The 15,047-nt window shown below is 36.1% G+C and overlaps 2 protein-coding genes across 3 annotated transcripts in view; both read left to right on the plus strand.

The window, feature by feature from the left end:
• Nucleotides 1-4,955, plus strand: part of casp8ap2 (caspase 8 associated protein 2) — a 36,780-nt gene extending 31,825 nt beyond the window's left edge. For both annotated transcript variants that reach the window (XM_062044457.1, XM_062044456.1), the window contains 2 exons: nucleotides 946-1,045; nucleotides 4,316-4,955. In XM_062044457.1, coding sequence (XP_061900441.1) covers nucleotides 946-1,045; nucleotides 4,316-4,378 — 163 coding nt within the window. In that variant the 3' untranslated portion in view covers nucleotides 4,379-4,955. The remainder of the gene's footprint in view (nucleotides 1-945; nucleotides 1,046-4,315) is intronic.
• Nucleotides 4,956-5,385: 430 nt separating this feature from the next.
• Nucleotides 5,386-14,256, plus strand: gja10b (gap junction protein alpha 10 b). The gene is made up of 3 exons (XM_062043469.1): nucleotides 5,386-5,522; nucleotides 5,597-7,012; nucleotides 11,877-14,256. The coding sequence occupies exons 2-3, from the start codon at nucleotides 5,612-5,614 to the stop codon at nucleotides 11,913-11,915; spliced, it is 1,440 nt and encodes a 479-aa protein (XP_061899453.1). The 5' UTR covers nucleotides 5,386-5,522; nucleotides 5,597-5,611; the 3' UTR covers nucleotides 11,916-14,256.
• Nucleotides 14,257-15,047: the final 791 nt, after the last annotated feature.

Raw genomic sequence — 15,047 nt, forward strand, 5'->3', positions numbered from 1 at the left:
ACGAATTACACAACGTGCCAACTTCCCTGGTTTTGGGTTTGGTAAAATTAGATATACACCATATCTAGTTTTAGATGGGTATATTATGTATACATGGATTATTTTACATATGTTCGACAAAGTTGTCACTTAATATTATAGAGTGATATATTGTACTGGAGCCCGTTGTTGCTGTGAGTATGTGCCTATTTTATTTATCTGAAACGATTCTGTCATATTCTTCAGTAAATCTGTAATGTTCAAACCCTGGCAGAAAATGACTATATTAAAATAAAAAATAACCTTCAGATCTCTTTGCATCTCACTTGTTAAAAATGTAACCATTAAACATGACAAAAATTGTGGTTTAATTTATACATCAATATCGACTGCCATAAAAAAATATTTTGATATGAATTATTCAATGTAATTTATTATCACTTTATTTTGTGATGAACAATGTTATTTAAGATGATTGTTCAATTTAAAACACTGTGATTGATAGGTCGGTTTTATTTTATTTGATCTGATGCAACGAAATAGCAAAAGTTCAACATTCAATAGTTGCATTACTCAGAAAGGTGTTCTTACCGTTTTTTTTAATGTTTTAACTTCAGGGTTTTATATTAACGAGAATGCATCTGTTCGAATCTGTTAAAAACAATAAATAACTTTATAAAGCCATTTTTTGGTTATGTAGCAATCTTTTGATCATCTACATTCTACAAGAATGTAATTTATTTACCGGCAAATGAAAATACTTCGAAACTGCATTTTTTTAGGAGACATAAAAAATATTTATTAGATTAACTACAGATCATTAATTAATCGTTTAACTGCAGTACTCTAAACAAATTTTAAAAAAATACAGACCAGTGCACAATATTTTAAGTGGAAATTGTATTAATGGTGCATTAGAACAAATCTGAGCATGTCCAAGCTTAATTGTCTTATATCACGTTGCAGAGATGAAGATAGAGCAATTCTTATCGACTTGAAAACAAAAGGTGCTTCACGTGAAACATTTGCTGACCTGTCAGATAAACTGAAGAAACCATCAGAACAGGTATGTTTCAAGTTCAAGTTACAAAATGGATGAACATACTTAAAGGATGACTTTGCTGTACAGACAAGTATGCCATATATCAGGGTCATGCCGCTCTTGTAGCATGCACCAGTCCAACCAGTATCACCAGAACAAAGATATCCTATTTTTAGGGGTGTAACCGTATACCATAATTATGTTCTGTGCATTCTACTGTATGCTTTTAAGTTCACAGTTCTGTTAATGTTTGGTACAGTAAGGGAACAAAAGAAAATATAAAGACTGCTTTGCTGTTGTGTTGCTGATTTTTATAAGTACACAATAAAAAACTGCAATCTGTTGGCAGTTATTTTGCCACTAAATTCTCATGTAAAATAATATAAATAATAGGATAGAGAAGAATTGAAGGATGTGGAGAGTAGTACTATGATACATTCAGTGCATTAGAGATGCTAAAACAAATCCAATGTAGGTCAATATATGGTACTGTATTATAAGCTAGTGTTGTGTTTATGGGTGAGAAACATGTCTGTGATTCTCAAACTGTGGTATGCGGGCTTCATTTAGTGGTACGCCAAAGAATCAAAGTGTAGTGTATAATTTATTTATATTCGAACACAGTGTTACTTTTTAAACTATTGTAATGTTACAGGGGCCAAAAATATTAAATATAGTTGTTCAATTAAACCTTTGCCTTGTTTTTAATTAATACTTGGGCCTTCTACACTATTCTATTTTAATGTTGGTCATTATGGTGGTACTTGGAGAGCCACATTTTTACTGATATGATAGTAGGTGAAAAAAATTTGAGATCCACTGATATATGTCATTAATAATGGATTATATTTTTAGAACTCACAGGCTAAAAAAAACAAGCTGCAAGCCGAGCCATTTTTTTTAAGAAAGAGCAAGTGCATAAGTAGGAGTTTGAACAATGTGAGTTACTTATTTTTCACTAAATGAAAGTTCCTTATTGCCTGAAGTGCCGCTTTAATAGTTCCAGCTCAGAGGTGCATTGTGGTTGCCTCAGTCCTTATTGTTGACACAATATTTTCTCCACCTTTGAACATTTCATATTTAGAATAATCATTAATTGCCTAAAATTACATTTGCCAAATGACATTTGTGTGTATGTAAGGTTCTGACTGCAATAGTATATGTAGGGCATACTTAGATATTGGGTTACACCAGGGGTCCCCAAACGACGGCCCGCGGGCCGATACGGCCCGCCAGCGTCCAAAATCAGGCCCCCGTAAAGTCCCAAGTATTTAAAAAAAAAAAAAAAAAATGTATTATTTTTTTCTGTCTTTTCTTATCCACTTTGTACCGCTTGCTACTCACGGTGTCTCCTAGCCGCTCAGGCAAATCATATTGTCTAAAAATGCATTTTCTCATCGATAACGTAACATCATCGCGCACGCGGAAAGTACGCTATATATATATATATATATATATATATATATATATATATATATATATATATATATATATATATATATATATATATATATATATATATATATATATATATATATATATATATATATATATTCAATATATATATATATTAGGGGTGTGGGAAAAAATCGATTAGAATTCAAATCGCGATTCTCACGTTGTGCGATTCAGAATCGATTCTCATTTTTAAAAAATAGTATTTAAAAAAAAAAAATTAGTTTTTTATTTATTTTTTTATTTTGTATTAATCAATCCAACAAAACAATACACAGCAACACCATAACAATGCAATCCAATTCCAAAACCAAACCCGACCCAGCAACACTCAGAACTGCAATAAACAGAGCAATTGAGGAGACACAAACACGACACAGAACAAAACCAAAAGTAGTGAAACAAAAATGAATATTATCAACAACAGTATCAATATTAGTTACAATTTCAACATAGCAGTGATTAAAAATCCCTCATTAACTTTATCATTAGACATTTATAAAAATAAAAGGAATTAACAATAGTATCACAGTGGCTTACACTTGCATCACATCTTATAAGCTTGACAACACACTGTGTCCAATATTTTCACAAAGATAAAATAAGTCATATTTTTGGTTAATTTAATAGTTAAACAAATTTACATTATTGCAATCAGTTGATAAAACATTGTCCTTTACAATTATAAAAGCTTTTTACAAAAATCTACTACTCTGCTTGCATGTCAGCAGAATGGGGTAGATCCTGCTGAAGTCCTATGTATTGAATGAATAGAGAATCATTTTGAATCGGGGAAAAAAATCGTTTTTGAATCGAGAATCGTGTTGAATTGGAAAAAAAAAAAAATCGATTTTGAATCGAATCGTGACCCCAAGAATCGATATTGAATCGAATCGTGGGACACCCAAAGATTCACAGCCCTAACATATATATATATATATATATATATACATATATATATATATATATATATATATATATATATATATATATATATATATATATATATATATATATATATATATATATATATATATATATATATATATATATAATATACAGCCCGGCCCCCGGCCAAATTGTTTTAACCCAATGTGGCCCACGAGTCAAAAAGTTTGGGGACCCCTGGGTTACACAATGTAAAGCGCTTTGAGTCACTAGAGAAAAGCGCGATATACGGTAAATATAATTCACTTCACTTCACTTCTCTGAACAGCAGGGGTTCTCTTTATAATGTTTTCACTTCGAACAAGAACATTCATGTTTTTATTTTATTTTAGTCATAAATGAAATTACACTTCCCTCTACCATTGCTGACATATTGGTTGCTACATGGAAACACTTACATGAAGCACACTGCACCTTTTGCAAGAAAACTATTCTATAGCAAAGCTGAAAAATGGCGGTTATGATGTTTGCTAATATTTGTTTTATTTAGTTTACAATAGAGGCTTCTGGTGTATTTAGTTAGTTTAACCATTTTGTTTTCCAATGTGAAAGAGCAGTGAATGTATTCATATACTTACACTTCATTCTGGCACTCTAAATTCCTTTGTCTTTGTACTTTTTTGTCCGTATGGATAAAAAAAATGGTTTTAAATTACATTCAAAATAGTCTTAAAATGTCTTAAATTTGACTTGTTGAAACCTGCAGAGACCCTGAAAAGATTTAGGACCACCCTAGGTACTCATAAAATGCCTTTAGTCTGCAGGTCTGTATCTTTCTGCTGTTTGGGGAATTGAACCTGATGGCCACAGTGCCCAACTGAATTGAGTGTTCAACAGAGCTGAAATGTCTGAAAAAAAGATGTTACCTGTCTTCCTTTTGTCATTTTTCAGATCGCACAGAGGTTTTACCAGCTTATGAAGCTCTTTAAGAAGCAAGGGAAGATGGACATCTGATTACGCAGACTTGTTTGTGGATTTCCATAATTGTTGAGAAATTGGGAATGTACAAAAATACTGAGGATTGTTACTAAAAATTACTCAGCTCTAGATTTGTAATGATGGCAAAGTTAAAGTCTCTCTTAGAGTCCTTTTCATATTTAATACGCACTTCAATTTACATAGTCACGAACCGTCAATCTGTTGGACTACAACTATGTACCTATTGAAAAGAAGAAAGCAAAAATAGTCACAAATTTAAGTGTTATTAAAACCAATAACTCTTACAGTCAGCTGTGACATTTCAGCATAATAAATAATACTACCTTCAATGTTCCGGATTTTGCCATACATCTGTATATGCTGCTTTTAATGGATGCGTCTATCATATTTTGCCGTATCGATATGACAAGTTGCAAAAAAACTTTGTCTGAACTAGTTTGTTGTAAAACTGCTTTTGAACTGTAAATTGTAATTATGTTAAATATATGTTGTATTTTAATGATTGTAAGATTGGTCTTGTTGGTGTGTTGAGGATTAAAAGCCTTTGCATTTTTCCCTTATTTCTAATTAAATATTTGATTTGTAGACCCTACTTGCATTTTTATTGATCTCATTGGTGATAAAAAGCATTTGATTAAGTATGCTTCTAATTCTTGTTTAATGAAAACATTTGTATACTTTGTATCTTAAGTCAAATGTTTTAAAATCCATAAGAATGACACCAGTCCCCTGTTCATCCCATGTATGATGAATCAGGTTTCACTTTTAAACATTATTACTTAGTCCGTAAAATAGAAATAACGTTTCCCTCACACGAAAACAACTTGGTGCTAAAATGTATATTCTGTTGATGGGAACGGAAAACCTTTCTGGACACGGCACCACAGACATGTCCACAAATGTTCACTGTCCTTTCGAAGCTCTGAATACGTGAACATACGAGATACTGACATGTCGGTTGGTGCTTTTTCCAGTCTGGTGTCCTGTTAAAAGTGTCAGGATGAAACAAACCTCAGGGCATTATAGGGTCATGATGGATCAATTATTGCAAACTGGAGACCTAGTTCCCAACAGCGATAAAATGATCAGCACCGGTCAGTTGGGTCTCTTCTCTTGCAAAGGGAACAATGACAAATGAGGGCAGGCACCATAGATCTGTGTGAGTAATTTTTTGATACATGTTTAATTTTAAACCATTTATCTCAGCTGACTGCTCGTTTGTTTTTCTGACAGCAAATGTGACCAAGGATGGGGGATTGGAATTTGCTCGGGAGCATTTTAGAGGAGGTCCACATTCACTCCACTATTGTGGGGAAGATTTGGCTCACCATCCTCTTCATTTTCCGCATGCTTGTGCTTGGTGTTGCGGCTGAAGACGTTTGGGATGATGAACAGAGTGAGTTTGTTTGCAACACAGAACAACCTGGGTGCAAAAATGTTTGCTATGACCAGGCTTTCCCCATCTCCCTGATTCGCTACTGGGTTCTTCAGATCATATTTGTGTCCTCTCCATCCTTGGTCTACATGGGGCATGCGTTGTACCGTTTGAGAACCCTTGATAAGGAGAGACACAGAAAAAAAGCCTGCCTGAAAGCTGAGTTGGAGGGGGCAGACCCCGTACAGGACCACAAGCGAATAGAGCGAGAACTCAGGAAACTAGAGGAACAGAAGAAGGTACGGAAAGCTCCCCTTCAAGGCTCCCTGTTGAGAACATACGTTTTCCATATCTTGACCAGATCTGTAGTGGAAGTGGGTTTCATTATAGGTCAATGTGCTCTCTATGGCATTGGACTGTCTCCTCTGTACCGATGTGAGAGGTTGCCTTGCCCCAACAGTGTGGACTGTTTTGTGTCACGACCAACGGAGAAAAATATTTTCATGGTTTTCATGCTGGTTATATCGGGAGTCTCTTTAATCCTCAATCTTCTTGAGATTTTCCATTTAGGGGTGAAAAAGATCAAACAAAGTTTGTACGGTTACAAATATGGAGACAACGACAGTGCATGCAGGTCCAAGAAAAACTCTATGGCGCAGCAGCAGGGTTGCATACTACCAAATTCTTCCCCACAGAAGTTGCAACATACACAAATAAGCTGCTCGTTTCTGTCCAATCGTGATGAAGATACACAGGACTTGACCGCCATACCACCTCATACTCAGGAGCCGAACATCCCAAACCACCTGCCAGCACAAGCTTACCAGCCAAGCCAAGCTGACATCAAGAGTCTGCAGCAACTTCGAGCTGTGGAGAGGCGACATACTCTGGACATGGGGAGGCAGTCATCTTGCAGTGACAACTCCGATGCACCTCATAACCCCGGCATGTTGCAGTACACAGAACCTCAACCTACATTAATGGCCAGCCACATTAATATCCCTGCAGTCCTAAACTTTTCACAAGGAAAGCAGAGCAGAGTGAGTATATATAAAGAATTTAGCGATGCAAGTGATTCTCTTGGGAGTGACCTCTTCCCAACAACCAGGAAGAGCAGCTTCATGTCCCGGGGAATGTCTGATGGAAGGCAGGGGACTCCATCTCCCAGCCTAGATTCTATAAATGTTACAAATACTGAAGCTCAGCACTTCAACGGGGAAGAGAGTCCCATAGAGACTCCACCGCTTCCAGGCAGTGGGAGGAGGATGTCTATGGTAAGAATTCACTAGATTTGAATATCTAAAAATACTAAAGTAGCTATATTTAGTTCGGAATATGAAGTTCTTGAACAAACATTGTGTGCATCAGTTTTATTTAGTGTCTGAACTTTGGTCTTGGTTAACATATTGCGCGGAAAATAATTATTGAATCCCCTGCTGATTTTATAGGTTTAACCCCTTACAAATATACAATCGGTCCATAATTCGTATAGTAGGTTTATTTCAGCTGTAGAGGCACAACCTTGAAAAAAAAATCCAGAAATAATAACATTAAATAAAGGTTAGAAATTAATTTTGTATTTGATTGAGAAAAATACATTTGCACCCAATTTATGGTGACTCAATAGCCACGTGTACATGGGCAAAATGTATTTAATCTAACCATAAAAAGGAATAAAATGTTACTGTGTACTTGGACCCTGAAAAAAATCAGATGTTAACGTGCATTTTCATGCATCACAACTTAAATCGGAATACTTTACTTTGACAGGCGCAGACATACCGCAAACGGAAAGGAGTGTTATTGTCCGAAAGATGGCGACATCTCGCCATCTTTCGGACAAGTTTATTTTTTTTTACTGTAGGTGCTGAAGAAGAATAAGCAGTGACTTCCTGCTGTGGACAACCATGACTGCATTTCTGCTTGTCCGACATTGTCGCATGATTTATTTATCAAGTATTTCATTCTGTTCACTACTTTTTTTTTACCTCTCTTTTTTAAATGGCGCTGATTTGTGCCCGCCATGTTGCGATATGTATAAGTTGCCGCGCATCTTAATGTTACAACATTCTGTGTATGTGCCTGAGGCTAGCGGTTAACACTTGGAGTAGCTGTAAGCCCATGAATAACAACTGGATCCCTCCTATTATTGTTATACAGACACACAACACTCCAGACTATAATTTAGTTTTTGCTAGTCTGGGTTTTAGAGCAACAATCTCAACAGTATATAATGCTGTTTACATTTTGCAGGTTTCCCTGCTCTTCTTCAGGCTTGTAGGGATGAAATAGCCTCTGTGTTTTTTCCTGACCTAGCGTATGTTCCACTCTACCCCGGTATTGAGCACTGTATAACGGATAAACCACAGAAACCTCAACTATATAATGCTATTTATGTACATGTTGGATGGGGGGGAGGCAACAGCAAGACAGTAGCTTTAGAAAATGGAATTATATCCCCTCTCTGCCACCAAAGTATAGCTGACCTCAAATACAAGCTCAGTACGGATCATTTCGACCCAAATTTTGGAATAAGTGCTCTTCAATCTGAATGACTATCCGCATAAAACACCCGTCTCAATCGGATTGAAATTTAGATTCGTACATGTGTGATCGGGTCAGAATAATCCGAATGGCGTGTTTACATGAAGCATTTTTAATCCGATTGGGTCCATGTGCACATAACTCATTTGTCACTACTACAGTGCCTCTCAGTATGAGTTTACCTTATTTACAGTCCAATTAGCAAGAATAAATCTGATAAAAGTACACAAGCTATAGATTTTACAGTGAAACTAGAAAGTCATGGTGTGAAAATGTTTGTGCAAACGACGTGATTATCATTATTAAGGCTTTCTCGACATGATATAAAACTCAGTCACATTACACTCGTTTCAATATAGTAGCATTAAGTGTTGTACTGTAGTCTGAAGGTTTCTCAAGGTTTAATTGCTATACAATTTTCCCGGCCACTAAAGACGTGGAAATACTTTGTCATAAATAATGAACACTTATTCCCAGCTAAATGAGGCATGTCTGTGTTCAGGAGTCGTAACTCCAGTACTTAGTGAACTTTGCCATCTCCTAACTGCTTACCTAACTAACTAAAGTAGCAATTTACAGTAACTCATTATTTCAGTTCAGATTAAGTTTATTTTCTTCATTAATTTTTGGCAGGATTTAATTTTGGCTTCAGATTTTACAGTATTCAACACAATTTTTCCAGAAATTGTCAAAGACTTCCCTATTGTCTGATCGGTCGTCCACAAGTTTTAGCCATTCTCTATGTATGTTTTATGGTTGTAGTGTGTTTGTCCGTCCTAAACATTCATTTATGTTCCAACACATTTACCCCCGCACATTAAGAGCATTTGTGAACAGTTGAGAGCGATTTATAGCAGACATTTTGTTTGTAAATGATGGGCAATGAGAGATTATCATCACACTTCAACATCTCCTATCACATAAATGCTGCCTCTTGGCTAGATCAGCATTGCAAATGAGAATATGTTCTTAATTGGCATACCATATATGGATAAATAAAGGAGGAAGTGAAGACACAGGTGTTTTGAATGATTATACAGTGCATCTGGAAAGTATTCACAGTGCTTTACTTTTACCACATTTTAAGTTAAAGCCTTATTCCAAAATGAAATAATTTTTTTGTACTTAAATTCTACAGAAAATACCCCATCATCCATCCATCCATCCATCTTCTTCCGCTTATCCGAGGTCAGGTCGCGGGGCCAGCAGCCAAGTAGGGAAGCCCAGACTTCCCTCTCTTTTAAAACCCTATAAGGTTTTAAAAAATATTTTTGCTAATTTATTACAGTAACTGATTGTAGTACAGTAACTGATTGTTTTATTTTGTTTGTAGTTTGCATTTCTGGTCAATCACTCAGCTTCTAAAACTTGTTGCTCAGCCTCGGTACATTCAGGTTAAAAAATATAAGGTTTTGCTCAGCATCAACATTTGTCCTAAAACAGTCGTTGTTGGCTCTCATGAAGTCTGCAATGATTACTTGTTGTAGGAAATAGTGAACCTTGTGATGCGTCTTTGAAATTAATGCACTGCCGTATGCTTAAAATGCCCAAAATACGTAAACATTGTTATTATATAGTAAGTATTACATAGTAATTATTATTGTGCTTAAAAAAGAAAAACATTTGTGTGCTTGTGTCACATACGGAATGTCAAGGATAGGCAACATTTTTAAAAAGTGCAGTTCCCGTTTAACTCTCTTGGCCATGAATCACATGTACCTAAGTATTCACAGCATTTTCTCAATACTGCTGGAAGACTAGTCCGGATAGAGAGAAAAATGAATGTAGCAATGTACAGAGACATCCTGGAGAAAAAAAAACAACGCTTCCCATACAACCTGATGGCGCTTAAGAGGTGCTGCAAAGAGGAATGGGCAAATAAAAATAGGCGAAACTGTGGCATTGAATTTAAAAGGACTTGCCAAAAGTGCATCAAACAAGTATTGAGCAAATGCTGTGAATACCTATTAACTTGTGCTTTTTATTTATTATTATTTAAAATAAATATGCAATTAAAAAATAACTTCTTGTTGTCATTATGGAGTACAGTTTTCAGGACCAACATGAATTTATTTAATTTTGTAATAGGGCTGTAACATCACAAATGGTGGAAAAAAGTACACTGGTAATACTTTCCGAATGCTCTGTGTACTTCATTACCCAGAAGGTTTAGTGCTGTAGACGGCAACCGTAAGTCGGTCTGAGCTAGCCGGGACGACGACGTTTGTGCCGTTTGAGCTATAAAAGACTTGATATATTCCTCCCACCTCCAAAGACATGCACCTGGGGATAGGTTGATTGGCAACACTAAATTGGCCCTAGTTTGTGAATATGAGTGTGAATGTTTTCTGTCTATCTGTGTTGGCCCTCCGATGAGGTGGCGACTTGTCCATGGTGTACCCCGCCTTCCGCCCGATTGTAGCTGAGATAGGCTCCAGTGCCCCCCGCTACCCCGAAGGGAATAAGCGGTAGAAAATGGATGGATGGATGGATATATTGTTACACCTTGCTGTTTCTGCTTCGTCTACACAATAAAACGCCACTCAAAGACAAATTACCTGGCAAAAATTACGCTGATTGGCCAAACTGTGCGGGGAATTTGCAAGGCCACACATAATTTGCAGGGATTTCTTGAATTTGCGTGAATTGGTATTGGAAATTTCAGGAGTGACTGATTGTGAGGCTGACATGTTAACCATAGACCACCGTGCTGTGGTCATGAATATTAACCAAGTATTAGCTCATGCCAAGTAACTACTTTTAGCAGCGCCGTAATGCAGCTATTGACATACTGAGCTTCTGCATCGCCTCTGAGTTGGTGAAATTTAATTGTAGATTATAAATCATGCCTCTCACTCGTATAGCAGAAGATTGTTGCCATAAACCGAGAAGTTGGGCCACTTTGACATTCAAATTTAGCGAGATGGCGAGAAAGACACAAAAAGATGTTTGTTATATGATGATTATGATGAATTCTTCTTTTAAACGGGAAAATGTGAACACCCAATCAGTCAGCATGCCACTGACAGCAGACATTGTACAGTAACTGACTGTTTTATTTTGTTCGTAGTTTGCATTTCTTGTTAAGCACTCAGCTTCTAAAACCTGTAGCTCATCCTCTGTATATTCAGGCTCAAAAATACAAGGTTCTGCGCAGCATCAACATTTGTCCTAAAGCAGTCGTTGTTGACTCTCATGAAATCTGCAATGATTAATTGTTGTAGGAAATGGTGAACGTTGTGATGCGTCTTTGAAATTAATGCGCTGCCGTATGCTTAAAATGACCAAAATATGTAAATATCATTATTATTAGTATATAATAATGTTAGTATTATTGTGCCCGTTACCACTACATTACATATACTTACAGCACGTATATAAAATGTTGATTTTTTTACGAGCATTATTGGTGCAATTTTTTGCTAGCATTTAACGATTTAGAGTGCATAAAAAAAGAATGATAGGCCAAACATCAACTTTGTTGCAGAACTACATCAATTTGATCCTAATGTTTGTAAATCAACTTTTAATTGTTTAACTTTTTTAAAACGCATGCCTTTGTTCGTTAATTGCATACCTCCCTTTTCATTTCAGAACATGATTCTGGAGCTGTCTTCAATCATGAAAAAGTAAATTCGGAGCTCAGATGTGTCATGTGGGAGCTGACTCAGCAGGTCTAACCCTGCCCTGTGTCTTCTTGTTGTATGTCTGGGTATTACTCACACTCTTATATTCATGTGACATGTTGCCAAACATTGTACTCAGAGTAACGTTACTTTAGAGCAGTTCTTCTCAGATAATGGGGAGTTGGGGATTGGCGTGTGACCCCAGGAAACTTGCTTTATTAGTTCCATGCTTCAAACCCGCTTTGAAAAGCATGTGCACTACAAAATGTGCTAATTGTAGCCATTATTCCTGACTTCTAAATGTATTTATTTTAAAAAAGAAATCAGTATACATTGTTTTATTAATTTTTGTTATAAATATTGTGCTACTGAGTTAATGTTACTGATCAATTTGCATGTATTATATATTAAGTTTAATTTCAGGTTTCAGTATCAAATGGTTCGAGTTGGTCAAAAGTGATTATAGTTTGAATAAGGGTTTCAATGTATTTTTTATTTCTGCCAAATGATGCACTTTAAATATTTTCTGTTGCAGTCTCAAAAAATTGTTGATGAAAATACTATTTCTTGTAAGTTGATCTATATTAATTTATGTATTTTCTTTAATGTTACTAAGGATACAATGCAGGAGTGTACTCATAACAATTTATACACAAATGATATCATTCATAGTCACGATGGAGATTGGGGGTGCAAAATGTTTTCTTCTACCTAGAGGGAGTGAAACAGAAAATAAATGAGAAGCACTGTTTTATAGTAATATGACTCAAATAAAACTATGAAGTAGTCATACAAATAATTACTCAAGTACTGAGTAACTTTTGATTTACTGTATATAGCAGCTATTTTTAATGGTGTCCGTGCGTGTGTGACAGAGATCTAACTACATGTGCTACAAAAGATGCACATTTTACAGTCACTCATGATGTTAACAGGACTAATGTTAGCATCTGCTTAACTACAACATTAAAAAAAAACATCTACAACTTACCAAAACGTGTTTTGTATAGTTCAGGGGTCGGCAAACCAAAATGTTGAAAGAGCCATATTGGACTAAGAATACAAAAAATATCCGTCTGGAGCCGCAAAAAATTAAAAGCCCTTCATAAATCTTATAATAAAGGCAACACATGGTGTTAAAATGTTATATATATTCTACACAATTTTGTAAAATTGGAAAACATTAGTAAAAGGGAGGCTTCTCAGAGGCTGAGATAACCCCTGGAAATTACTGGCTTAACCTGGCCAACTGTGTCCAAGTTAAAGGACACGACAGGCTCTCTTCTCCTAATGGATTTATTACAATCTTTGCAAGCTGGGTAACGTTTGCTGTTGTCTGGAACAACAGAGTACACAAACAACTATCAGAATTGCAGACAATATTACAAACAGATAATGTGTCATGAGACATGCAAATATAAATTAAATAGAGGACATAAGTAAAGGAAATTAAATGAGCTTAAATATACCTACAAACAAGGCATAATGATGCAATATGTACATACAGCTAGCCTAAATAGCATGTCGATGAGCTTGGAGTCTTGCAATGACCAAATATGCCTGATTAGCACTCCAACAAGTCAATAACATCAACAAAGTTCACCTTTGTGCATTTGCACAGTATACAATGTTTGGTGGACAAAATGAGACAAAAAAGGAGTGGCATAAAACACGTCTTTCTGTGGCAGCGTCGGAGAAAGTTGTATGTAAACAAACTACGGTGAGTTCGAGAACCACCAAAATTAGTAGGACAAAACGGCGCTTGCCAAATACAAATCTGGAAAGCTTGTTTGATATAAACTGGGATTTCTAACAATTAGGAAAGCTTTTGTCATGTTTGTCCTTCTAGAGAAACCATATTAAAACAAAAAAATATACCCCCCGCCCCCACACCTTTTTCCATTTTCATGCATTTTTGAGAAAGTTTCAGAGAGCCACCAGGGCGGCGCTAAAGAGCAGCATGTGGCTCTAGAGCCGCGGGTTGCCAATCCCTGGTCTAGTTGAAAGTTAAATTTTTGTAGGCTGAAATGTGAACATTTCTACCGTCACAGATGAGAGAGTATGGTATGAATGTTATTTTTTCCCCTAGTTTTTAAGGTATGCATTGCAGAGCTGTGCTGCCTCGTATTGAGTGTAGTGTAGTCACGTCACTAGTGCTTACATTAGATTGATGAAACGCACTCATGTGACAGTGCCCGCGAGAAGATGTCTCTCCAACAAGTCAAAAGTACGATTATGCAAGCAGTAATCAATAGACAACAAATACATATAATGATGATATAAATAACCTATTTTTCGGACTATAAGGCACACTTAAAATCCTTTAATTTTCTCAAAAATCAACAGTGCGCCTTAACCCGGTGCGCCTAATGTATGGCAGAATTCTGGTTGTGCTTACTGACCTCGAAGCAATTTTTATTTGGTTCATGGTGTAATGATAAGTGTGACCAGTAGATGTCAGTCATACATAAGAGATACGTGTAGACTGCAATATTGATTGATTGATTGAGACTTTTATTAGTAGAATGCACAATACAGTACATATTCCGTACAATTGACCACTAAATGGTAACACCCGAATACGTTTTTCAACTTGTTTAAGTCGGGGTCCACGTTAATCAATATGACGCCCGTCAACAACACAAACACTTTAAATGTTCCATTGAGAATATAGAACATTACACACGGCGCTCAAAAATCTGTCAAAATGTTTTTAGTACGACTTCGGTAAGCTATGAAGCCGCACCGCTTGATGGATTGTCGGCGCATTAAACTTATGAATATTATTATGATGTGTGTATAAGGACCACAAAACGGCACCTATTAGCAGACGTATAACCTGGCGTTTTGTTTCGCAATATTATGCAAAACCAACTTTTCTTACCTTCTGGTACCTGCTGATCTGTATTTGGGATCTGTCAGTCTTGAAAATGTGTGCGCGTCTGCCATTGTAGTCATAAGCTTCTTCTTTTTCTCTACCTTCTTATATGGCATTCATTTTCCGCTGTTGCCATTTCTAATATAAAGTAGTGTAAAGTTCTTACTTATCAGTAGACTAGCTATCAAAGCGTTAAAAACTGTAGTGGGTTTACATAATTCACCCACGGAACTTTAGTCATTAGAGGGTTTTTAGAGGGAG

Source organism: Entelurus aequoreus, linkage group LG04 (genome assembly GCF_033978785.1).
Source record: "Entelurus aequoreus isolate RoL-2023_Sb linkage group LG04, RoL_Eaeq_v1.1, whole genome shotgun sequence".
In the NCBI taxonomy this organism is placed as follows: Eukaryota; Metazoa; Chordata; class Actinopteri; order Syngnathiformes; family Syngnathidae; genus Entelurus; species Entelurus aequoreus.